The sequence below is a fragment of the Octopus sinensis genome, linkage group LG15 (assembly GCF_006345805.1).
Source record: "Octopus sinensis linkage group LG15, ASM634580v1, whole genome shotgun sequence".
In the NCBI taxonomy this organism is placed as follows: Eukaryota; Metazoa; Mollusca; class Cephalopoda; order Octopoda; family Octopodidae; genus Octopus; species Octopus sinensis.
Window position 1 is genome coordinate 5151727 of NC_043011.1, and position 26930 is coordinate 5178656.

Below are 26930 nucleotides of genomic sequence, written 5' to 3' on the forward strand. Positions count from 1 at the left end.
AGTCTTTTGACTTACTACTAATCATTTTCATGACTTATATTACCCTCACTGTACCTTGTAGGCAGGCCCTCTCTTTCTATCACCAACTGTCCTTCGTCTCTCTCTCGCTCTCTCTCTAACACTTCCCCACCATTCTCTCTTTTCTTATCCTAGAATCTCCTTGAGCCAGGTAAGAGGGCTACCTCTGTCCCCGATACCTATTTCTTTATTACCCACAAGGGGCTAAACATAGAGGGGACAAACAAGGACAGACATAGGTATTAAGTCGATTACATCGACCCCAGTGTGTAACTGGTACTTATTTAATCGACCCTGAAAGGAGGAAAGGCAAAGTCGACCTCGGCGGAATAACACTGAGCACCTCTTCAAACTCCACCCATCTAACACCCGTGGACATATTCACAAAGTAAGAAAACAGCACAGCTCCCATGACTTCAGGAAACATTTTTTCACGCTGAGAGTTGCTGAAGCGTGGAACAAACTGCCGGCATCGGTTGTTAGTTGTCGGAGCACTGCATCCTTCAAGACTTCCATGCTTCCTGAGATTCGCCAACACTACACTTGATTTTATCCCCTCCATACACACACAAGCATGTTCACTTTCCAGACATTTCTACATTACTGCATGTACTTTATATGCACTTTCTGACAAGTTGTGGTGCACCTGAGCACTGTATACAATAATTTCATTATTATTATATTATATTGAACTCAGAACGTTAAGACAGACGAAATACTGCTAAGTATTTCGCCCGGTGTGCTAACGATTCTGCTAGATCACCTCTGTCCCAATACCATACTCTAATCTCTCGGTTCCACTCCCTCTCTCAGTCAGGAGGGCCTTGTCTTGTGAATTCATGAAGGCTGGTGCTATGTAAAAGACACATGTGCTGGTGCCACATATAAAAAAGCAGCTCTGTTGGTGCCATGTAAAAGAGCACCTGTGCTGGTGCCACAATTAAAGCACTTGTGCTGGTGCCATGTAAAAGTGAACCCCTGTTGGTACCATGAAAAAGTACCAAGTACATTCTGTAAAGTGGTTGTGTCATGGCTTAGAAAGCACTTTTCTAATGGCTGACAATAGTTGCTTTGACTCTTATTTCTAGCAATGCTGGTACTTACTACCACCCTCCATCAAGTTAGTGATGACTGGCTTGTATAGGCATATATACAAGTATACGTGGCACTCCGTCGGTTACAACAATGAGGGTTCCAGTTGATCCGATCAACGGAACAGCCTGCATGTGAAATTAATGTGCAAGTGGCTGATCACTCCACAGACACGTGTACCCTTAACGTAGTTCCCGGGGAGATTCAGCGTGACACAGAGAGTGACAAGGCTGGCCCCTTTCAAATACAGGTACAACAGAAACAGGAAGGAAGAGTGAGAGGAAGTTGTGGTGAAAGAGTACAGCAGGGTTCACCACCACCCCCTGGCGGAACCTTGTGGAGCTTTAGGTGTTTACGCTCAATAAACACTCACAACGCCCGGTCTGGGAATCGAAACCGCAAGTCCGCTGCCCTAACCACTGGGCCATTGCGCCTCCATATTATATATATACAAGTATATATGCATGGTTTCCACAGCTGGATGTCCTTCTTAATACCAATCACTTTACAGAGTGGATGCTTGTTACGTGACACCAGCATCAGTATCAATTCAGCTGTGGTGGACCCAGCTTCTTGACTACAGCAAGATGTCAGATGTCTCAGTCCTTTGTCATCTCCTTTGCAGCACTCAATGTCTTGAGATTGGCCTCTGTGTGTGTATGTGTGTGTTCGTTTGTGTGTGCGTGTTTGTGTATGCATGTATGTGTGTGTATGTATGTATGTATGTATGTATGTATGTATGTTGTATGTATGTATGTATGTATGTATGTATGTATGCATGCATGCATGTATGTATGCATGTATGTATGTATGTATGTGTGTATGTATGTGTGTGTGTGTATGTATATATGTATGTGTGTGTATGTGTGTGTGTGTGTGTGTGTGTGTGTGTGTGTATGTATGTAAACACACACACACACATGCATAATCATAATACTAGCCGCAGTGGAAGAAATGGAGGGGTTTTCACAGTTACTTGACTTCAAGGTTTACATTATTCAAAACTAAACTTATTCAAAACAACTTTTTATCTTTATTTGGAAATTGTATAAATATTTGATGAAAGCAAGTTCTAGGAAAATAAAAAAAATTAATTTTCTAATGTTTAAATCAATATTTACTTATTCAAATATCAGAGCATTAATACTTTATAAACCTTACTTTCATCAAATGCTTACAGAGGTATCAGATTACAAATACAGATGAAATGTTTTGAGTTAGAAGCAAGTCAGAACTTAGTGAAAACAACTGAGAAAAGCCCCAGTTTTTCTCTTTTTTTTGTTTTTATAACTGCATGCTTTTTCTTCCATTTGTATTAACAAGGATAGCTGGTCCCTCCACTGGGTCAACATTTGGAAGGCTCTCCTCCTCCCATTCATTCTCCCACAAGCACCATCCGAACGTGGCCGATGCTAGTGCCGCCTTGACTGGCTTCTGTGCTGGTGGGCACATGACCTGCTGTGCTTGAGGAGACCTATTGAGTCAAGTACACCAACATCAAAATGAATATCAAATGGAAATTGTAGTTGTGATACATGTGCCGGTGGCACGTAAAAAGCACCAACCGATTGTGGCTGCTGCCAGCCTTCCCTGGCACGTAAAAAGCACCCACTACACTCACAGAGTAGTTGGCGTTAGGAAGGGCATCCAGCTGTAGAAACACTGCCAGATCAGACTGGAGCCTGGTGCAGCCTCCTGGCTTCACAGACCCTGGTCGAACCGTCCAACCCATGCCAGCATGGAAAACGGACGTTAAACGATGATTATGATGATGTATTAACAAGGATGTGTGTGTATGTGTATACACATCCATATATATATATATTTATTCTCTTTTACTTGTTTCAGTTCTTTCACTGTGGCCTGTGGCCATGCTGGAGCATCGCCTTTAGTGAAACAAATCAACCCCAGGACTTATCCTTTGTAAGCCTAGTACTTATTCTATCAGTCTCTTTTGCTGAAGCGCTAAGTTACAGGGACGTAAACACACCAACATCCATTGTCAAGCAATGGTGGTGGTGGTGGTGGGAGGGGGGGACAAACACAGACACACAAATACATATTCTTTTATTCTTTGATTTGCTTCAGTCATTTGACTGCAGCCATGCTGGGGCACCGCCTTTAGTTGAGCAATCGACCCCAGGACTTATTCTTTGTAAGCCTAGTACTTATATATATATATATATATACGAGGGGCCTCCTTCAGTTTCTGTCTACCAAATCCATTCACAAGGCTTTGGTCGGCCCAAGGTTATAGTAGAAGACACTTGCCCAAGGTGTCATGCAGTGGGACTGAACCCGGAACCATGTGGTTCGTAAGCAAGCTACTTACCACACAGCCACTACTATATATATATATACAGGAACTTAGTTTGATTTGAAAACCCCACTAGAATGGGAGAAAGCGCTAATGATCTATGTGATATGATATATATATAAAAAATGTAATATACAAATAAATATCTGTAAATATAAACCATCCGATCTTCTGAGTACCTCATTTCTTCTAATATATATATATACAGGGTAGCCCAAAAGTAGGCTTACAGTTATTCAACTATTTCTTTCGCATTGATATATTAGCAGTTTAGATCTTAATTATAAAAAAAATATGAAACCATTGTTCTATGCTAATTTAGTTAATTTTGTTAAGCTCCCTTTTCAGTTTGTAAAATAGAAATTTAAATGTAATAAAATGTTTTAAAAGAAATTTAAAGTGCCTTCATGATAACTGTTAAACCAACTTTTGCGTCACCCTGTATATATGATGGGCTTCTTACAGTTTCCATCTGCCAAATCCATTCACAAGGCTTTGGTCAGCCCGAGGCTATAGCAGAAGACACTCGCCCAAGGTGCCACACAGTGGGACTGAACCTGGAACCATATGGTTGGGAAGTAAGCTTCTCACCACACAGCCACTCTTATCTTTTATCTTTTACTTTTTTCTGTAGTTTGACTGCAGCCATTCAGGGGGTTTAGTCGAACAAATCACCCTGAAGAGTTTAGTGAAACAAACTGACCCCGGTACTTATTCTATCAGTGACTTTTGCTGAACCACTAAGTTATGGGGACATAAACAAACCAACACCAACAGTCTAGTGTTCTTGAGGGACAAACACAAGCACACACACAGATATATACATATACTCACACACACACACATATATGTTTGTGACGGGCTTCTTTCAGTTTCCATCTCGTAAGATTTTGATTGACCTGAGGCTATAGCAGACACCCAAGGTGCCACACAGTGGGACTGAACCAAAAACCCCGTGGTTGGGAGGCAACCATCTTACCACACTGTTACGCCTGCACTTATGTATTTATGTCATGTGTGTGTGTGTGTGTGTGTGTGCATACTTGAATGCATGCATATGTGTGTGTGTTTGTGTGAAGTTTCTGACCTCATTTTTCTTTTTTTTCTTTTTTACTTGTTTCAGTCATTTGACTGCGGCCATGCTGGAGCACCGCCTTTAGTCGAGCAAATCGACCCAGGGACTTATTCTTTGTAAGCCCAGTACTTATTCTATCGGTCTCTTTTTGCCGAACCGCTAAGTAACGGGGACATAAACATACCAGCATCGGTTGTCAAGCAATGCTAGGGGGACAAACACACACACAGACACACATATATATATACATATATACGACAGGCTTCTTTCAGTTTCCGTCTACCAAATCCACTCACAAGGCATTGGTCGGCCCGAGGCTATAGTAGAAGACACTTGCCCAAGGTGCCACACAGTGGGTCTGAACCCGGAACCATGTGGTTGGTAAGCAAGCTACTTACCACACAGCCATGTGTGTGTGTTTGTGTGAAGTTTTTGACCTCATGATCATGTGGACAACAGTCCAACACTTTAACAGCACAGACATAGAGACACACAAGCAAACAAATCACTATGTAACCAAAGAAATTCCATGGTGCTACTTACTATTTCTGCACCTTCTGTAGCTAGTAAAGTCTGTAGTTGCGTTGAGGTACAAGCTTGTGGTACAGGGACACTCTTTGTGTTAAGTATTGAACCAATGTCAAACCTGAGGAAAAAGACAAGAGTGACTGTCAGGTGTATTGCTACCAGGTGATTTTTACCAGGTGATTTTGACAAAGCTGTTGGAGCTGAATATTTTAAATAACAATTGCACAATGAGGCAATCCTTTCATCATCTGTTAATTCTAAATCACAATTTTTAGCACCTTCCAACAGTGTTATTTCCTCCAACATTGCCAAACAATATTGTTGGAAGCAGCAACAGTCTTGGCTTTTTTTGGGCCTACACTGTAAACACACATTTACTCTCCATTATTCATGCAGTTACCACAACATATTAGGTGCAGCTGTAACTGCACCAAACATGCAATATCATATTTATTCATGTAAAATATGAAACCTTTTTGGCAAGAAAATATGATTGTGTGAGTTCCACAATGTTAACCTTATGATAAGAGAAGAGAATTTTTATGACACCGCCTGACTGACCCTTGTGGCACGTAAAAAGCACCCACTACACTATCAGAGTGGTTGTCATTAGGAAGGGGATCCAGCAGTAGAAACTCTGCCAGACCAGATTGGAGAGCTTGGTGCAGTCATCTGCTTCGCCAGATCTGTCAATTTGTCCAACCCATGCTAGCATGGAAAGCGGACGTTAAACGACGACGATGATGATGATGATGATGATTGGTAAATGTTCAAAGGTCACTTTCAAATCTGCTTTTTGTTTCACACAGGCTGTATTAGCTTTTACAATGTATTTTATACAGCTATTAATAAATCTGACAAAACACACCATTTTCATCATCATCATCATTTAACGTCCGCTTTCCATGCTAGCATGGGTTGGACGATTTTGACTGAGGGCTGACGAACCAGATGGCTGCACCAGGCTCCAATTTTGATCTGGCAGAGTTTCTACAGCTGGATGCCCTTCCTAACGCCAACCACTCCGAGAGTGTAGTGGGTGCTTTTTACGTGCCACTGGCACGGGGGCCAGTAAGGCGACTTTGGTAACGATCACGCTCAAATGGTGCCCTTTTACGTGCCACCAGCACGAAAGCCAGTTGGCTGCTCTGGCAACGATCACGCTTGGATGGTGCTCTTGTCACCCTACTAGCAGGGGCACAAGTGCCAGTAAGGCGACGCTGGTAACGATCCCACTCGAATGGTGCCCTTTAAGTGCCACTGGCACAGAAGCCGGTTAGCCGCTCTGTCAATGATCACGCACATTTCGTAAATAGAAATGATACAGTAAAGTATATGCACACACATATGTGTGTTTGCGTGCATGTGTGATACTCCCGGACATGTATGTACACAGTACCCAACATGCATCAGCAACCTAACAGATAAGAATGTTATGATAATTAGTTTAGATTTAAATGCCCCTGGTCCAAATCCAGATTGGGATTATGTACACATGCAGGAATAAGAGATGTATTATCTAGAGATCAAGCTGATCCAAATGTAATGATGAGCTTTCTCACTGTTTTCATCTATGAAGTTCACTCACAAGGCATTGGTTGGCCCAGGGCTATAATAAGGAACACTTAACTTACCCAAAGCGGGACTGAACTTGAAGTCATGTGGTTGCAAAGTGAGCTGTTTAATCACATGGCCATGCATCCACCTAAGGATCATCATCATCATCGTTTAACATCCACCTTCCATGCTGTCATGGGTGGGATGATTTGAGAGGAGCTGGCCATGTAGAAGCCTACACCAGATTTCTGTGACTGTTTTGGCAGGATTTTTACAGCTGGATGCCCATCCTAACACCAACCCCTCAGCAGAGTGGACGTAGGGCTTTTTACATGGCACAAGCACAGGCTTGGTCAGTTTTGGCAAGGTTTTTATAGCTGGATGCCTTTCCAAATGCCAACCACTTTACAGTGTGGACTGGATGCTTTTTAAGGGGCACCTGCACTGACAGAGTCACCAAGTGCCTTGCAAAACAAAAATGTCTTTTGAGACGGGAGGGGGCATTGGGGTAGGGTGATCTTGTGTCAGATGATGAAAGGTTATAGTGAGACAGAGAGACAGAAAGAGGTGTCTTGCTGTAGGGTAAGGTTACTTGGCAAGGGTGGGTGGGGGGGATAAGGAAATGAAGACAGAAACAGGTGTGCTGCTGCAAAGGAGATCCATGGTTACCCAACCTGAGGGAAGGGCAGGAGAAGGAGAGAGGGAGAGTGGGAGACAGCAGGATAGAGAGGGAGGAAAAGTGCCAGGCATACTCACAAGGAACAGGGATCAAAATATAAATGGGATGGTTGAGTAAAGGAAGACAGAGATAGATAGATGGTGGCAAGTGCCAGGGTACACTGCTAAGGTTCAAATGTCATAATATAAGTGGCAGGATATTGTGAAATAAATGTGATTAGTGAGTTTGGAGGGTGGGGAAGTGAATGGCGAAAACCTGGGTATATATAGAGTGGGAGGGAGGCTACTGGATAGCAATGATGGAGAGAAACTGGACCGTGAGGATTGGTGAGTGTGAGGTAGGAATAGTGTACGAAGGAGGAAATGTGAGGAAGAGAAGAGATGTAGATATGAAGATTGGTTTGTTGGGGGTAGGGTGTGCGAAATGTTTTCTTGTTATGTGTGGGTGGAACACACATGTTGGGGGGGGGGGGGGCTAGCAGATAGCAGTGATACAGTGTGACAGGGCATGTGGGTGGAACACACAGGTCAGGGTCTAGCAGAGAGCAATGATACAGTAGGACAGGGCCAAGAGAACAGGATTGGGGGAGTGGGAGGTAAGCATAGTGCATGAGGCGAGAATACAAGGAAGAGAAGTGATGTAGAGATGTAGTTTGGTTTGTTGTGGTAGGGTGTGTGAGAAGTTAGCTTGTTAAGTCTGGGTGGGACACACAGTGCTTCTAGAACTCAGTTTCACTGTCTTCTCAAGAACCTCATATTTGTTTCTCCTCAAGAACCTCACATTGCCAGACATCTCAGTTCATTGTCATTTCCTCTGTGAGACCCAACTTCCTGAGATCGGTCCTTACCACTTCATCCCACATCTTCCTGGGTCTCCCTTTTCCACGGGTACCATCCACTTTCAGTGATCAGCATTTCTTTATGCAGCTGTCCTCATTCATGCACATCACATGTCCAAACCAACATAGTCTTCTCTCTTGCATGCTACATTTGATTCCTCTTATGCCCAACTTTTCTCTCAATACATTTGCACTTTGCCGTACATGTGCACTGAGGTTACACATCCAATGGCGCATACTACCTTCGTTTCTCTCCAGTCTATGCATGTCTTCTGTATTCAGAACCAATGTCTTACTACCATGGAGTATAGCCATTTACACACAAGCATCATACAATCTACCCTTCACTCTGAGAGAGGGTCTTTTGTTGCCAACAGAGGTAATAGCTCACTGAACTTCCTCTACTCTATTCTTATTCTAGAAACAATGCTTTCAGAGCATCCTCCACCATTGCTAACTTGGTCACCTAGGTAACAGAAACTATTTACAACCTCAAGAGAGACTCCTGGACATTTAAGAGAATCTAAGTCTTATCTGAGGGTAAGATTGAAAGTTATTATCATCTTAATCATCATCATCATCATTTAACGTCCGCTTTCCATGGTTCAACTGGGGTCTGTGAAGCCAGAAGGCTGCATCAGGCCCAGTCTGATCTGGCATTGTTTCTACGGCTGGATGCCCTTCCTAACGCCAACCACTCCGTGAGTGTAGTGGGTGCTTTTTACGTGCCACCCGCACAGGTGCCAGACGGAGCTGGCAGACGGCCACGGACGGATGGTGCTTTTTATGTGCCACCGGCACGGGGGCCAGGCGAGGCTGGCAGTAAATGTTGAGGAATAAAATGACTTACTTTTTAGGCCTGATCTTCATTACTGAAACACCAGTGACTGTGTCTCCATTCACTATGGTATGGATGATAGGAGCTGCACCACGCCACCGAGGCAGAAGGCTCGCATGGACATTGAGAATTCCACTAAAAAATGAAAAAAACGTCAATCATGAATTACTAAAGATAAATATATACACAAAGTTATTCAATCATTCATCATCATTTAATGCTTAGTTTTCCATGCTTGCATGGGTCAGATGGGATTTGTTGAGGCAGATTTTCTATAGTCGAATGCCCTCCCTGTCATCAAACTCTCGTCTGTTTCCAGGCAAAGGAATATATCCCAGGCCAGGCATGTCTTATCACAGAAGACTACCTTTACCATTTTGTAATATTTCTACCATTTGTTATGTAGCTAAAACTTAGACTGAATAACACGAATGTCCTTGTACTGTCTAATTGTTTGCCTTTCCTCACTACTTTAGTTCAAATTCCGCTGAGATTGACTTTGCCTTTCATCCTTTCGAGGTCGATTAAATAAGTACCAGTTACGCACTGGGGTCGATATAATCGACTCAATCCATTTGTCTGTCCTTGTTTGTCCCCTCTGTATTTAGCCCCTTGTGGGTAGTAAAGAAATAGGTATTTTGTCTGCTGTTATGTTCTGAGTTCAAATTCCGCCAAGGTCGACTTTGCCTTTCAGCCTTTCAGGGTCGATAAATTAAGTACCAGTTACACACTGGGGTCGATGTATTTGACTTAATCCCTTTGTCTGTCCTTGTTTGTCCCCTCTATGTTTAGCCCCTTGTGGGCAATAAAGAAATAAGAAACTGAAAGAAGCTTGTTGTGTGTGTGTGTGAGTGTCTCTTTGCGTATGTACTTGTTCCCCACCACTGCTTAACAACTGGTGTCAGTTTGTTTACGTCCCCATAACTTAGCAGTTCAGCAAAAATGACCAATAGAATAAGTACCAGACAAAATTTTTAAAATGGGGTCAATTTGTTTGACGAAGATCCTTCAAGGCTGAAGTCCAATGACTGTAACAAGTAAAAGAATAAACAATATCTTTTACTTGTTTCAGTCATTAGACTGTGGCCATACTGGAACACCACTTTCAAGAATTTTTAGTTGAATGAATTGACCCAGTACTTATTAATCCTGGTACTTATTCTATGGGTCTCTTTGGCCAAACCACTAAGTTACTGGGATGCAAACACACCAACACCAGTCATGAAGCAGTGGTGTGAGGACAAACATAGACACAAAGACACATACATATATAGATATATACAACAGGCTTCTTTCAGTTTCCATCTACCAAATCCACTCATGAGGCTAATGGTTCAAAATTGTACAAAACACAATATTTTGTATGCTCTTCTACAGAAAGGAATGAGGAGAGAAAACAGATGGAAAAAGGGGAAAGAGAAGAGGGAAAAAGTGTCTGGATTAAGGTTGCACATGGAAGGAAGGAAGTGGTTGGGGTCATGCTGAAAATATGAAATTCTCACTTACTGTGGAAACATTCGGATAATCTTTCCAGGAATCAGACATCCAAAAGACACCACGACTCCGATATCGTACTTATTTTTCATGACAGCAATTGGCCATGAGTATAGCTTGAGGTGGTTTTCTTCGGCAAAGTTATTCACCAAACACTAATTGAAGTGGAAAGAAGAAGTAGAAATGAAAAATAGAAGAAAAAAAAAAAGAAAAAGAACAGAGACAGTAATCATCATCATCATCATCATCATCATCATTTAGCGTCCGCTTTCCATGCTAGCATGGGTTGGACGGTTCAACTGGAGCCTGGGAAGCCAGTCTGATCTGGCAATGTTTCTATGGCTAGATGCCCTTCCTAATGCCAAAGAAGATACCGGATCAATAAAAGTAGTACCAATATCATCATCATCATTATCGTCATCATTGAAGATCCATTTTCCATGCTAGCATGGGTCAGATGGTTTCACTGGAGCTGGCAAGTTGTTTTGGCTTCGTTTCTATGGCTGGACGCCCTTTCTAATACCTATTTCTTTATTACCCAGAAGGGGCTAAACACAGAGGGGACAAACAAGGACAGACATAGGCATTAAGTTGATTACATCGACCCCAGTGCGTAACTGGTACTTAATTTATCGACCTGAAAGGATGAAAGGCAAAGTTGACCTCGGCGGAATTTGAACTCACAACGTAACGCAGACGAAATACTGTTAAGCATTTCGCCCGGCGTGCTAACGTTTCTGCCAACTCGCCCTTTCTAATACCAACCACTCCGCAGAGTGAAATAGGTGTCTTTCACATGTCCCTGTCATGGATGCCTTTTACGTGTCATCGGCACAGGTGCCTTTTACATGTCACTGGTATGGACGCCTATTATACGTCACCAGTACAGGTGCCTTTCATGTGATACCACCACTGGCCATGACTACAATTTGACATAGCTTGACCACCTCTGTTTGACTCAACATCTGAAAATCGTATTTAACCCAATGTAGAGCAAAATACTAAATACTGAAACTGAGATCATTGAACATGTATATAAAGTACTCTTGACCAAGTCAACATGGGCGCAGGTGTGGCTGTGGGGTAAGACGTGCGCTTCCCAATCACATGGTTCAGGGTTCAGTCTCACTATGTGGCACCATGAACAAGTGTCTTCTACTATAACCTCAGGCCAGCCAAAGCCTTGTGAGTGGATCTGGCAGATGGAAACTGAAAGAAGCCTATCACCATCATCGTTTAACGTCTGCTTTCCATGCTAGCATGGGTTGGATGGTTCAACTGGGGTCTGCGAAGCCAGAAGGCTGCACCAGGCTCCAGTCTGATCTGACAGTGTTTCTGGATGCCCTTCCTAACGCCAACCACTCCAAGAGTGTAGTGGATGCCTTTTACGTGCCACCGACACAGGTGCCAGACAAGGCTGGCTAACGGCCACGCTCGGATGGTGCTTTTTATGTGCCACCGGCACGGAGGCCAGGCGAGGCTGGCATGGCCACGATCGATATATATATATATACATCTGTGTGTGTATTTGTGCCTGTGTTTGTCCCCACCACCATCACCACTCCACAACTGGTGTCGGTGTTTTCAACTGGTGCGTTGGTGTGTGACTTAGCAGTTCGGCAAAAAGAGACCGATAGAAGAAGTAGCAGGCTTTAAAAAAAAATAAGTACAGGGTTTGATTCATTCAACTAAAAATCATTCAAGGCAGTGCTCCAGCATGGCCACAGTCTAATGACTGAAACAAGTAAAAGAATAAAAGAGAGAGTGTGTGTGTGTGTGTGTGTGTGTGCACATAATCATCACATTTGCTATAGTAAACAATGCTACCATCATCAGCATTTTGATGTCCTCATATCCATGCTTGCAGGTGTCAGATGGAATTCATTAGATTAGACTTTCCACAGCTGTATGTTCTTCCTGTCACCAATCCTTACCTATTTCTTTACTACCCACAAGGGGCTAAACACAGAGAGGACAAACAAGGACAGACAAATGGATTAAGTCGATTATATCGACCCCAGTGCATAACTGGTACTTATTTAATCGACCCCGAAAGGATGAAAGGCGAAGTCGACCTCGGCGGAATTTGAACTCAGAATGTAGCCGCAAACGAAATACCTCTTTCTTTACTGCCCACAAGGGGCTAAACACAGAGAACACAAACAAGGACAGACAAACGGATTAAGTCGATTATATCGACCCCAGTACATAACTGGTACTTATTTAATCGACCCTGAAAGGATGAAAGGCGACCTTGGCGGAATTTGAACCCAGAACGTAGTGGCAGACGAAATACTGCTAAGCATTTCGCCCGGCGTGCTAACGTTTCTGCCAGCTCGCCGCCTTATCCAACCCATACCTGTTTCCAAACAAAGTAATATGCTGTTAAATGAATATGCATTTTTAACAATGGGGTCAAACTGACCCCAAGGTACCGCTAACATAACGTTTTTTCATGGTACTACACCATAGTTAAACATGATGTTAACACCAATCACTGCAATATTTCAGGTATATATTAAAATCATTTCTTACACAGTGCGTAAGGTGAAACATTTTTGAGAACTATAGACTCATGCACTTAGTGGGGAAAGTTAAACAAAATTCTGTTTCCAAAATTTGGAAAACAAAATCTAGAAAACCATTGCTTACACTCTCTCTTTCACTATTTTACTTGTCTCAGTCATTTGACTGTGGCCATGCTGGAACACCGCCTTTAGTCGAGCAAATCAACCCCAGGACTTATTCTTTATAAGCCTAGTACTTATTCTATCGATGTCTTTTTCTGAACCGGTAAGTTACGGGTACGTAAACACACCAGCATCGGTTGTCAAGCGATGTTGGGAGGACAAACACAGACACACACACACATATATATATATATATATATATATATATATATATATATATAATATATATATATATATACATACATACATATGACGGGTTTCTGCCAGTTTCCATCTACCAAATCCACTCACAAGGCTTTGGTTGGCCCAAGGCTATAGTAGAAGACACTTGCCCAAGGTGCAATGCAGTGAGACTGAACCCTGAACCATGTGGTTGGTAAGCAAGCTACTTACCACACAGCCATTCTTACGCCTATATACATATATATACACTGTTTTATTTATCAAACCAATCTTTTAGCTTTTACTTGTTTCAGTCATTGGACTGTGTCCATGCTGGGGCACCACCTTGAAAGGTTTAGTTGAACAATTCAATCCCAGTATTCATTTTGTAAGTCTGGTACCAATAAGTTATAGTCATAAACAAAGCAACACCGGTCGTCAAGAGGAGATGAGGGTTGCGACAAATACAAACGTATATATGCATAAACAACGGGCTTCCACGCAGTTTCCGCCGACTAAATTCACTCACAAGCATCAGTATGGATTTTCTAAAGCCTTAAATTACATTTTTATAAATCCGTTTTGAGGAACCTTCAGTTCAAATGACGATGAAATATACAGAATTTTAACTCCGCTTATATTGAGTTAAAATACATAATTAACACTATGCTTTACTCTTTGTCGCCGGGGGCCAAAATACTAAATCTGATTTCGTAATAATGATTATAATTGAAGCTCTTGAACAGGAAAGAAGAGATACAACGAATTAAACGATTATGAAAGTTGTAGGGGAGGCTACTCTGTCATACGTGTTGATTATCCATTTCTATATTATTATGGCTTGAACGGCTCCACACATTTAGAAAAATTTGCGCGATGTTCTCTTTGCTTAGACAACGGTAACTCTGACAGCAGATTTCTGACCAAGGAGCTCCAGCCTTGACCATCCGGTTGGTTTTTCCAGGAATAGTGTATCTGGACCACATAATTAAAGTATCCTTCCTTTCTTTTTAAGAGTTTTATTTGAGGTCAGATTTGAAGTAGGTGATGTTAATTTTTAACGGTTATTTTCCTATAACAAGAAATGTTTTCCATAGAAGACTGGAAACAAACAACCTCGCTAATATAACGATGATGCTCATTTGCAACCATTACATTATATCTAGACAAGAGTATACACAAACATAATATATATTTCTTCATTGCCCACAAGGGGCTAAACACAGAGAGGACAAACAAAGACAAAGGGATTAAGTCGATTACCTCGACCCCAGTGCGTAGCTGGTACTTTATTTATCGACCCCGAAAGGATGAAAGGCAAAGTCGACCTCGGCGGAATTTGAACTCAGAACGTAACGGCAGACGAAATACGGCTACACATTTCGCCCGGCGTGCTGACGATTCTGCCAGCTCGCCAACAAACATAAACATAATACAGTATAGTAAGGCAACAGAGTAATGTCGTTAGTAGGAGAAGTTAGGTAGGTGAAGGAGGAGGGTGTTATACTGTCATTGAATAAATTAAGTTAAAAGAAGTTCCCTTAATTAATTCATTCAGTTACAGTAATTAAGCTTCCTCCTTTGCCTTCATAACCTCTCCTACTAATGGTGTTACCCTGTCGTCTTACTATACTATACTAAAACCATGTTACCTGAGATACACCAACACATTATTACACAAACATACATATAAACATCATCATCGTTTAACGTCCGCTTTCCATGCTAGCATGGGTTGGACGAATGACTGAGGGCTGGCGAACCAGATGGCTGCACCAGGCTCCAATCTTGATCTGGCAGAGTTCCTACAGCTGGATGCCCTTCCTAACGCCAACCACTCCGAGAGTGTAGTGGGTGCTTTTACGGGCCACCGGAAGGGAGGCCAGTCAGGCAGTACTGGCAATGACCTCACTCGAATCTTTTTACACATGCCACCGGCACAGGTGCCAGTAAGGCGACGTTGGTAACGATCACGCTCGAATGGTGCCCTTTTACGTGCACGGAAGCCAGTTGGCTGCTCTGGCAACGATCACGCTTGGATGGTGCTCTTTGCACCCTACTAGCACGGGCACAAGTGCCAGTAAGGCGACACTGGTAATGATCACACTTGAATAGTACCCTTTTATGTGCCACTGGCACAGAAGCCGGTTAGCTGCTCTGTCAAATGATCACACTCGTATGGTGCTCTTTGCACCTCGCTAGCACGGATGCCAGTCATCGAATTTGAATTATTGATGTTACATATTTAATGAATGTGTTTAGTTTTTAATGCTTGGAATTTCATTAGAGGAACGTCCCTTTAAGACATCAAATGTGTTAGAAAAGACAAAACACTTCAAAACCAAGCAAAACAAACTGCCGCATAGGGGAACGCAAAGAGTGGATATGTGACATCAATAATGTTTATATCATTTTCAGCAGATTCCAAATTGGTGAGCTGGCAGAATCATTAGCATGCTGGGCAAAATGCTTGGTGGCCATTTCATCTGCCTTTATGTTCTGAGTTTAAATTCCACCAAGGGATTGATCTAATTGACTTACCCCTCCCCTGAAACTGCAGCCTTGTGCCAAAACTTGAAAGCACTATTAGAGTTAATTCTAATTATAAATTAATTTTGTTTTAATTGTGCAGCACTGTTGCGCATTGGTAGATAAAATTTTATGCTATTTGCATATGTAGAAGTGATCTGAATTTGTTTTAAGGGTGACTCAAACATACGGTGCTGAGGCTGAGTAGAAATAACAGTGAAATACTGATGTTGTTCTTGTTCACCAAATGGGTAATTAGTTTCACCAGCCAGAGCAGCAATCTGACTTCTGTGCCAGTGGCACATAAAAAGCACCATTTGAGCATGATTGTTACCAGCGTCGCCTTACTGGCACTTGTGCTGGTGGCACTTGGAAAAACATTCAAGCGAGGTCGTTGCCAGTGCCGCTGGACTGGCTCCTGTGCAGGTGGCACATAAAAAACACCATTTGAGCGTGGCCATTGCCGGTACCGCCTGACTGGCCTTCGTGCCGGTGGCATGTAAAAGCACCCACTACACACTCGGAGTGGTTGGCGTTAGGAAGGGCATCCAGCTGTAGAAATCCTGCCAGATCAGATTGGAGTCTGATGCAGCCATCTGGCTCGCAAGTCCTCAGTCAAATCATCCAACCCATGCTAGCATGGAAAGCGGACGTTAATCGATGATGCTAAATGATGATGATGATGATGATGGTGATGATGAGGGTTACAGGTATTCAAAATTTTATAACATGCTAAGTCTTAAAAGGACTTTCTCTTGATGAAATTCTGCAGCTAATAAGCATTTAAGCAAAGCACATACACTCTGTGACATCGATAATGCTATATTTTTTGAGCTACTTCAAATTCAAAATTTAATACACACACACACACATACAGGTATACATACTTTTTGTAAAAGCTGAAAAGATCTTCACAATCTATTATGCACAAGTTTCACATTACCATTCATCGGACAGTATGATCAAAACTATCTGACAAATGGTAATGCAAACTCTGAGAAACAATTTGTGAAGATTTTTTCAGCTTTAATAAAAAAAATATATTACTCTACCTTTGGCATTCACGTACTATTTTTTCACCTTGTTTTGCATTCATATGCTTACTTGTGTGTGTGTGAATTTTTTTGTGTAATGAGAAAAAAAAAACCAAGGCTGTATAGATATTAGAGCATTTATAGATAGAAGGTCTTACAGCTGCTTCTAGGATATTAATTAATAATATCCCTTCATCGAAGATGGTGTGAGAGGAAAAATTAAGTCATAGTTAGTTTAGATGTGATACAAAATAGAGAGTGAGGTGGAGGAAAGAAAATAGATGTAAGATATGTATGGGTATTGGATTCAAAAATCCGTTTTATAGGCATCATGTGTAATATTCCAATATCCTTTGAGTAAAATCCAAAAGTCCAACAGAGTTTAATATGAGTCCATCAAGATGTAGAGTTTATAAGTAATGTACACTCTCTTTTTACTTGTTTCAGTCATTTTGACTGCGGCCATGCTGGAGCACCGCCTTGAATCGAGCAACTTGACCCCAGGACTTATTCTATCGGTCTCTTTTGCCGAACCACTAAGTGACAGTGACATAAACACACCAGCATCGGTTGTCAAGCAATACTAGGGGGGACAAACACAGACACACAAACACACACACACACACACATATATATATATACACATATATACGACGGGCTTCTTTCAGTTTTCGTCTACCAAATCCACTCACAAGGCATTGGTCGGCAGGAGGCTATAGTAGAAGACACTTGCCCTAAGTTCCACGCAGTGGGACTGAACCTGGAACCATGTGGTTGGTAAACAAGCTACTTACCACACAGCCACTCCTGCGCCTATATATATACATATGTATGTATATATATATATATATATATATAAAACATCATTCAGTTTCCATTTCCCAAATCCACTCACAATGCACCACACATGAATCTGCTGAGAAGCAAACTTCCTAACTGCACAGCCTCACTTGCACCTGTCATATTTATGATATTTACATAAATCAAGAAATGTAACTTCAAAACTTTGGACATCTGTCATAATTATCTTGGATCATGAATGTTATTTAAACAGCACAGCATCAAACTGTTCTCCACATTGAACTCGTCTCTCTCCATCCGCTCAGTCGAAGTCGACTCTCGGTTACTCGTTGGATCAGTGTCCTCCAGTCAGTTCTATCCTGGGCCGCTTTCTTCAGATTGGCCATGTCCATTCTGGTATCACTCTTGATAGTGTCAAGCCAGCGGGTTCTTGGTCGGCCTCTTCCTCTCTTGCCACTGACCATTCCGAGCATGATGTCCTTCTCCAGGGATTTTCTCCGCATAATATGACCGAAATATACCAATCTATGCTTGGTGATCCAAGCTTCTGGCGATATTTTCAGCCTGATCTGCTTAACAACTTCTCCATTGGTGAGCCTCACTGTCCATGGAATCCGCAAAAGTCTTCTCCAACACCTAAGCTCGAATGCATTAATTCTCTTTGGGTCAGCTTTCTTTAGTGTCCAGGCCTCGCATCCATATGTTGCTATTAGGAAGACAATTGCATTCACCAATCTGCATTTGGTAGCGAGTCTGATGTCTCTACTCTTCCAGGCCCTTCTATCTATATGCATGTGTGTGTGTTTGACCCCACCACTATTACAACTTGACAACCAGCATTGGTTTGTTTATATCCATTGTATCGTTAATATCCCGTCGCCACTTTTGTATCATGGTAAACCAACTGTCTCCACCTGATGCATTCCTAAATACTCTGCCAATGAATGTAACCAATCCAAAACAACTCTCAACGAACTATTGGGTTGTCTGGAAAGTTCGGTCCGATTTTTAAAGGAAAGAAAAAGGTCAATAAATACTTGCCATTACATTTTTAATTAACCAAATATGAACTATTTTGTTGCACAATGTCTCCATCTTTCCTTTCACTTGAAAATACCCACTTCCCAGAATTGAGGTGGTCTCATGGCAAAGAATTCATCAAGGTATTTTTTTATGTCATCCAAGGAATTGAAATTTTTACCATTAAGACTATTTTGCAGAGACCTGAATAAGTGGAAATCCGAAGGAGCAATATCTGGTGAATAGGGAGGGTGGGGTAACACATCCCAGCCGAGCTGCAGCAGTTTTTGTCTGGTTCCCAAAGTATCAAGTGCTGAAAATGAACTTTCTTATCTTCCATTTTAAAGGGTTACAGAATTAACACAGGTTATAGGAACATAAACCTTCTTCCATGAAAAGATAGCTAAAACTGTGCTCTAAATGGAGATGTAATCAAATCCTATTTCATGGACTCAACCATGTTCTAAAATAAGTCAAAAGGTAAGCTACTATAAATCGGCACGACCTTTCCGGACAACTCAATATAACAACTTCTCAGCAATTTCCTGTGAATCCACAAACTCACGAACGACACCTTTCAACTTCCTGCGATTTCTCATCTCTTGCTCAGTCAAACACGCTGCTACTTATACAAGGTTCAGCTAGTCCATTCTCACAGGGGGAGGGTGTCTTGATCCTCGCCATAACCGTATCCCTTTAACTTGTCAGTTCAGTAAAAGTGACCAATAGAGTAGGTAACTGACTTAAAATAAAAAAAAATAAGTGCAAGGGTTGATTTATTTGACCAAACTCTTTCGGGTGATGTCCCAGCACAGCTGCGGTTCAAGGAGGGAAACAAGCAAAAGATAAAAGATGGGGGATTCATTGGAACTAAGCAACAACAGTGTCCTGGTGAACTATAGAGGTCACTTAAATAGACATTATGCTTGACAATTCTAAACGAAGGATATTGGATCATTTCATGATCACGTTTTTCCAGAATACCTTTTGTGTAAGATTTAATAAAGATAGGTATCATATGAGCATAACTAGAGACTTATATGGGACTAGCACTATGACCCGGCGTTGCTGGGTCATAGTGCTAGTGCATGCATATACAGCTGCGTACTTGCGTGCGCACATACACGCGAGTACTGTCCAAATCTCTGACCAATCATACACAGCTAGGTGGCATTCAATTGGCGTATCAAGTTTCGGGCATTTTGATTGGGTTTTGGATAGAAAATTCACAAAAAAGTCACTTCTATTGATTTTTTAATGGCTTTGCGGGGGTGACTAGGGAAATGTAAAGATGTGCACGACCACCCTTGGATGGTTTTGAATGACCATAGAAAGTGCGAGCCCTCTAACTGAAAAATTGTGGATTTGTATAAAGGATACACACACAGACACACAGAAAGACATTTTGCTGTTTATATATAAAGAGATACCACAGAGAAAGAGTAAGGAGTGAAAGTGTGAGTGGTCTCAGAGGCGATAACCTCTTGTTACATCTTACATACATTCAAATGCTACTGAGGTCTATTTTGCTCTTCATTGTTTCAGGGACGATAAGTTTAGTACCAGTCCAGTAGAGCCCTAGAGTCAATGTAATTGACAATAGCCCTCTCACAAAATTTTAGACCCCGTGCCTATGGTAGAAAGAATCATTACATCTCAGGATTGTATGGTTTCAGAGTCATAAGGTAGGGGAGATAACACTGTATGACCTTCATGCATTGCTCAAAGTCTGAAGTGACACAGATGAAGTGAAACGACCTCAACCAGGAAAACAAATGAAATGATGAACTCCTTTTACGAAAAACTCACCTTTACATTATGGTGCTTTATACAAAAGAGATTATAAATTCGGAAATATTAAATTTCTAAATATCTCATAGAGATATGTACGGTGGTGGGGCGATAGAGTGGTTGTATACTGTCAACTTAACGTGACAGTCCTGTAAGGGAATTACACCACCGCTGTTTAGCCCTAGGAAGCATCGACGCTTCCTGTCAGCCTCGACACACAGGAAATGTGTCGAGGTCGACAGGAAGCGTCGATGCTTCCTAGGGCTAAACAGCGGTGGTGTAATTCCCTTACTGTCACGTTAAGTTGACAGTATACAACCAGATTACGTTCTGAGTTCAAATTCCGCCGAGGTCGACTTTGCCTTTCATCCTTTCGGGGTCGATAAATTAAGTACCAGTTACGCACTGGGGTCGATATAATCGACTTAATCCGTTTGTCTGTCCGTGTTTGTCCTCTCTGTGTTTAGTCCCTTGTGGGCAATAAAGAAATAAGTATACAACCAGATTATAAATTGTAAAATAAGAAATAAGTTACTAACTTGCGTAGTCTTGCAAACAACTTCCACAGACTGCACAGTCGGGGTAGGGCTTGTATTCCTTCAAGATCAAGAAAAGAAATTAAACTTTACAGAGACATACATCAATGCAGATAGAAACTGGTAACTGAGCAACTGCCTGGTAGAGTAAAAGTTAAGCTTCTGATGAACCATGACTACGATTTCACTTTCAAGGTGTCTTTTACATATTATGCATCACTGGCATGGGTATCTTTCACATGTCCCTGACACAGGTGCCTTTTGCATGTCACCAGCATGGGTACTTTTATTTGGTTCCAGCATCCTTTCACTTTCATAATTTCTGGAAAAACATTAACCATCTTTAGCTTTATTTCTGAGTCTCTGTCTACACGAAAAAAATACATATTCCATAAGAGTGTTTATCAGCCAATGTGGTAATTAGGGTAATAGCGAAAAATCTGTGTGCATGTAAAGACAGAGGTGGCTGTGTGGTTAAGAAGGATGCTTCCCAATCTCTTAGTTTTGGGTTCAGTCCCACTGTGTTGCAGCTTGGGCTAGTGTCTACTATGACAACCCTGGGCCAATCAGAGTTTTGAGGTTTGTGCATGCAGTTACCCAAAATAAAGAGAGTAAAAGAGAGACAGAGGGATACAAGCACACACATACATACATCTGTATTAATTTCGCCCATAACATATGTCATCAGACATACAGCCATAGAAATTATGCCAAAGCAGACACTATAGCACAATGCAGTCCTTGGAAACAGGTGAGAGTAAGCGAGAGGGAGAGCATCCAGCTATAGAAAAATCCCCTCAATAAACTCTGTCCGACCCATGAAAGTGTAGTGACTAGGGAAGCCATATTTGGGTTGCTGCACATTAGTGCAGTGGTGCATTATCCACTTCGACCAATTACAGCTGGCTGCAGAAGGATACCGATAGCAACTTCGGCCCAGCAGTACACCAACATAAGTTATTTCGGCTTCCCTGGCTCACATACATACCTTACATACACATACAGGCCTCAACTCCCACTACTGGTCTGCGGTTGAACATTATTCCTCTTTTCCTACCTGCTAGCACTCTTGACACTACAAAATAAAATTTAATGTTATTTTATAAATTCGCCATCTGGGTATTCTTTATCAACGCCTCTGTAAGGAATCATCTTAAAAAGGATTCTTTCTTTAAACTGCCTTCTGAAACTATCTTCTATACCCATCATGTTACACAACAAACACATTGCATATAGGAGACTTTATTCACTATTCTCATTAGCAACTCTTTCCTCTACTAGCTACATTACTAAAAATACAAATATTACAAAAGCATGGAATAGTGGACATTAATACAATGATGATGATGATGATGTACAAAATATCTGATCATAAGCCTGCTCAACCAGAGATGATGTAGGGAGGAAGCTAAACAACATATTTTCTAAAACAACAATCAATCATCGTCATCATCATCATAATTGCCCAGGATATTAATCGTCTGGAAGCCGTTCAGCGACGTGCAACCAAAAGAATACCCTCCATCAGGCATTTGCCATATTCTGAACGCCTTACTTCCCTGGGCATGGACATATTGAAACTCCGATGTCTGGCAGCTGACTTGGCAGACAACCATAAAATTATTAACCATCTTACAAACAATAACTCTGAGCACCTTTTCAAACTCCACACGTCTAACACCCGTGGACATGTTTACAAAGTCAGAAAACAGCACAGCTCCCATGACTTTCGGAAACCTTTTATCACGCTAAGAGTTGCTGAAGCATGGAACAGACTGCCGGCATCGGTTGTTAGTTGTCGGAGCACTGCATCCTTCAAAACTTCCATGCTTCCTGAGATTCACCAACACTACACCTGATTTTCTCCCCTCCATACACATGCAAGCATGTATCTGACTCATGCATTGTTCACTTCACAGACATTTGTACATTACTGCATATGCTTTATATGCACTTCCTGACAATTGTGGTGCACCTGATTTCATTATTATAACCATCATTAAATGTCTGTTTTTCCATGCTGGCATGGGTTAGGTGGTTCAACTGGAGATGGTAAGCTGGAGAGCAGCACCAGGATCCAGTCTGTCTTGGTTCGGTCTCTTCAGCTGGATCCCCTTACTAACGCCATCCACTCCACAGAGTGTAACTGGGTGTCTTTTACATATCGTGCATCACTGGCACTGCTGCCTTTTATGTGCCACTGGCATGGGTGCCTTTCACATGTCACTGACACAGGTGCCTTCTGCATGTCACCAGCATGGGTGCTTTTATGTGTCAGTGGCACAGGTCACAACCATGATGTCACTTAATGTGTATAATAATTACTCTAAGTTGCAGTGTATACTTACATATTATCAATAAGTTTTTTCAAAGTTTCCAAAGAAAATGCATCAGAACCAAAGAATAGAATATTCCAAGGAGGTTTTTCCTTTCGAACTGTTTTGCTTGTCTTTGAGGATTCATGTAATTTTCTAATATTGATTCTGGATTTGAAAAGTTTGGAACAGAAGGTATTAAGAGATGGCCATAACTGCCCTAAGTTTTTATCTAACAAATGATATCTACAGATTCTTATTGAAAAGTTAGCAGCATTCATTGTCGCGGCTCCAAGATTTGATAGTGAGATCTTCAAGGATCTGCTTGTGATGTTGTCTATTGGTTAATCCATTACCTGCAATTTAAAGAAGGATTAATAAAGAGATAAAGAGAGTGAAAGAGAAAAAGAGAGATAGATGGATACATGCACACACATACACACATCTAGAGCAATCTTTCCCATAACAGCCATAGGAACGATACCACAGCAGATCTTGGAACACGATGTAATCCTTGGAGCCATCGGGTCCTGTCAAACCGTCCAACTCATGACAGCATGGAACAGATGTTAAATGATGATGATAATGATGACAGGGGTATAATGGACCCAAGGAGGCCTTTACTTGACCAGGTGAAGCCCCTTCCTCTCCAAGCTATATCCCCAGAAGGATGTGAACTAAGCATTGCAAACTAATGAAAACAATTATCTATTATTCAGTATAACCAATTATTAACACTTGTTCACCATATTAACATAGTGCCTATATACAGCTAAGATGACTAAGCCATTTGACAGTTACTTTCACAATAAACAGACACAATACAGGTAAAAGAATACAGACTAGCAAGTTATATTGTCATTCATCATCATCGTTTAATGTCCGTTTTCCGTGCTAGCACGGGTTGGACGGTTCGACCGGGGTCTGGGAAGCCAGGGGCTGCACCAGACTCCAGTCTGATCTGGCAGTGTTTCTACAGCTGGATACCCTTCCTAACGCCAACCACTCCGTGAGTGTAGTGGGTGCTCTTTACGTGCCACCTGCACAGGTGCCAGGGGGGTCTGGCATCAGCCACGATCGGTTGGTGCTTTTAACGTGCCACCGGCACGGAAGCCAGCCAAGGCGGCGCTGGCATCGGCCACGGTCGGACGGTGCTTTTTATGTGCCACCGGCACAGAAGTCAGTCGAGGCGGTGCTGGCAACGGCCATGTTCTCCCACAATATTTATTTCTAGTTAGCTTTTTATGGGTCATTGCATTAAATATACTGAGGCTGATTTAACTCTTGTTTTACAAGCAGCTGGCGTCTCTGAGTAATTTATCCTTTCTCACTGTCAGCTGATGTATGCCCTGTTGAACCACCCGACAACTTCACCCACTGCACTCATAGATATTTGAATATTCTCCCTGCTGTTGACCACTAAACTGTTAAGGTTGCAATGAAAACATCTATCATCTGACAGACTAATCTAATGGTACCTATTTACAGCTAGGTAGACTGAGCCATGAATATTCAAGTGTTATACCTGAGACAATACTCAATACAAAGTGAATTACCAACACTGACCAAGTAAATTATGGTGTTCTTGAAATGTCACCTAATCAATCATTTTTCAAAAGAATGATTCAATAATTGTTGATATTCATCAATAAAACGTTAAGCTTAATCCTAATCATTCCTCTAATCAGTCATTTAAAAATAACAGTTTCTAATTAGTAAAAAAATAATGAAAGAGTCCGAATACCTCTTAGCAAGTCTCAGTGAATTAATTCTACTTAAACTGAAGACATCCTCAATGAATCAATAAATATATGAACTGAACAACTTCTCCAGTCAACTGGCCGAGTTGTTCCCTTCAAGCAGTTGACATAAGTTCCTTAAAATTCACACAAAATATTCGGTGGGGGGCGCTGTTTTGAACAATACCCATTACCCTCAAACAAGAGTTAATTTACTATTATCAACATTAAAGAATGAGAAATAAATATATAACAAATTCTGGAGAAAAAAGTGACAAAAACTTTGTATTTTGCCAAAGAAAGCTACAATAATGTTTTAGTGAAAGTTAAAGAATGTTAATACAACATAACAGTGATACTCAACCATTTTTTGCCTTTGGCCAGATTAATTCCTATTTTATTCTACTGGGTCCCTAAAGCCATTCGATGCTTTAAAAAAATTATAATGTTTTTTATGATAAAATATCATAAAGAATTGCATAAAAATATTGTATTGCTCAAACTTTTGCAGAAAAATCACATATGGACAGCGCCAAGGGTCATATGGACACCGCTTGAAAACCATTGCAATATAGGGCCAGATATGTAATAAAGGAAATAAAAATAAACCAATGTTAGTTCATGGATCTTTAAGAGCAATAAATATCATAAATTTATAGAAGTCTGTAAAAGAAAAAAATGCTTTTTTAATGATAAAGAAGGATGGCGGATATCGTCTACGACAACGTCAAGGTTATTCGATCCTAGAATTGGTAAATGACGGCCAGTGATGGCATGAACTGACGAGGAAATCAAACGAAATTGGGTGAGTATTGGTGTGGATATTAGAAGTAAAGTATCTGCGACAATATTCTGTAAGTTGAGAGTTAGGTGTACAGCATTGTGTCTGACCTGGCGAAAAGCGTGGTTTCGCCAATATACAGGATTCTGTGGAATATTCAGAATAACAATCTGGTTATGAGAGTCAACTGCAAAACAAATGATCTCACTAGAAGTATCTCTAACAAATTTCCATAATAATAATAATGTCCTTAACAATGTAGAAAGAACTTAAAATTGGAAAGCAACAACAAACAAGTGCGAAATATTAAATATTCGTTCAATAATTTACCAAACATTAACGAAAGGTAAACGAAAATAAAACTCGAATGCGGGTAAATTAGTTTTGTAAAAGGGAACGAAGAGTGTGAAAAGGTTTTGCGGGAAGAATGACTAATAAATAAATAGTAATAAGAAAGTAATTAACAGACCAGTTTCGTTTGCCGGGAAGCACGGACCGAACCGGTGATTGAAATGCGAAACTAATCAAGAGTACAATAAACAAGAACGATGAGAAGATCTCATATCAGCATCCGTTTTATTATCTAAACGAATTACTAGTTTGGTTTAACAGGTTTATTTTGTGATTGAATGTCGATTTGTTGAATGTGGCGGGAAAGTTGTTCATCAAAGTTTATCAACGAAGAAGCGAAAGCAATTCCGTTCTTTAAGTGATGCGATTAGCTAAAGAGTTATTCCCCTTAGCTCAGGGTACGACTAGCGAACAGCGGTCCCGGTGTACGCACACGCGCAGTCGCGCATCCGCGCTAGCTAGTCGTAAGTAGTTGATCCTACAACGACTACCTAGCAAGGTAAATAAAACACAAAATAAATAATTTTTTTTACACAAATTAAATAATTTGGGGAATCTTTTCGGTTTGAACGGCAGTTTTTTCTAGCGGTGTCATATGAAATTGTCACCCATAATTATGACCCTAGTATCCATCTATTGCATTTCAATCTATTTTAGGGTTAGAGTTAGGGTTAGGGGTGGGGGAAAGGTATCTTTTTTTTCTTCAGAAATGTAAATAAACCCAATGTCTTTCTTAAACGTGGGA

At 41.3% G+C, this 26930-nt stretch overlaps 1 protein-coding gene across 1 annotated transcript in view; it reads right to left on the reverse strand.

Annotated features, from left to right (window-relative positions):
• Nucleotides 1-26439, reverse strand: part of LOC115219861 (methionyl-tRNA formyltransferase, mitochondrial-like) — a 52889-nt gene extending 26450 nt beyond the window's left edge. Inside the window, exons 1-6 of the mRNA XM_029790153.2 lie at nt 26304-26439; nt 23348-23670; nt 21003-21060; nt 10449-10591; nt 8955-9077; nt 5046-5148 (exon numbers count right to left, since the gene is read on the reverse strand). Coding sequence (XP_029646013.1) covers nt 5046-5148; nt 8955-9077; nt 10449-10591; nt 21003-21060; nt 23348-23595 — 675 coding nt within the window. The 5' untranslated portion in view covers nt 23596-23670; nt 26304-26439. The remainder of the gene's footprint in view (nt 1-5045; nt 5149-8954; nt 9078-10448; nt 10592-21002; nt 21061-23347; nt 23671-26303) is intronic.
• Nucleotides 26440-26930: the final 491 nt, after the last annotated feature.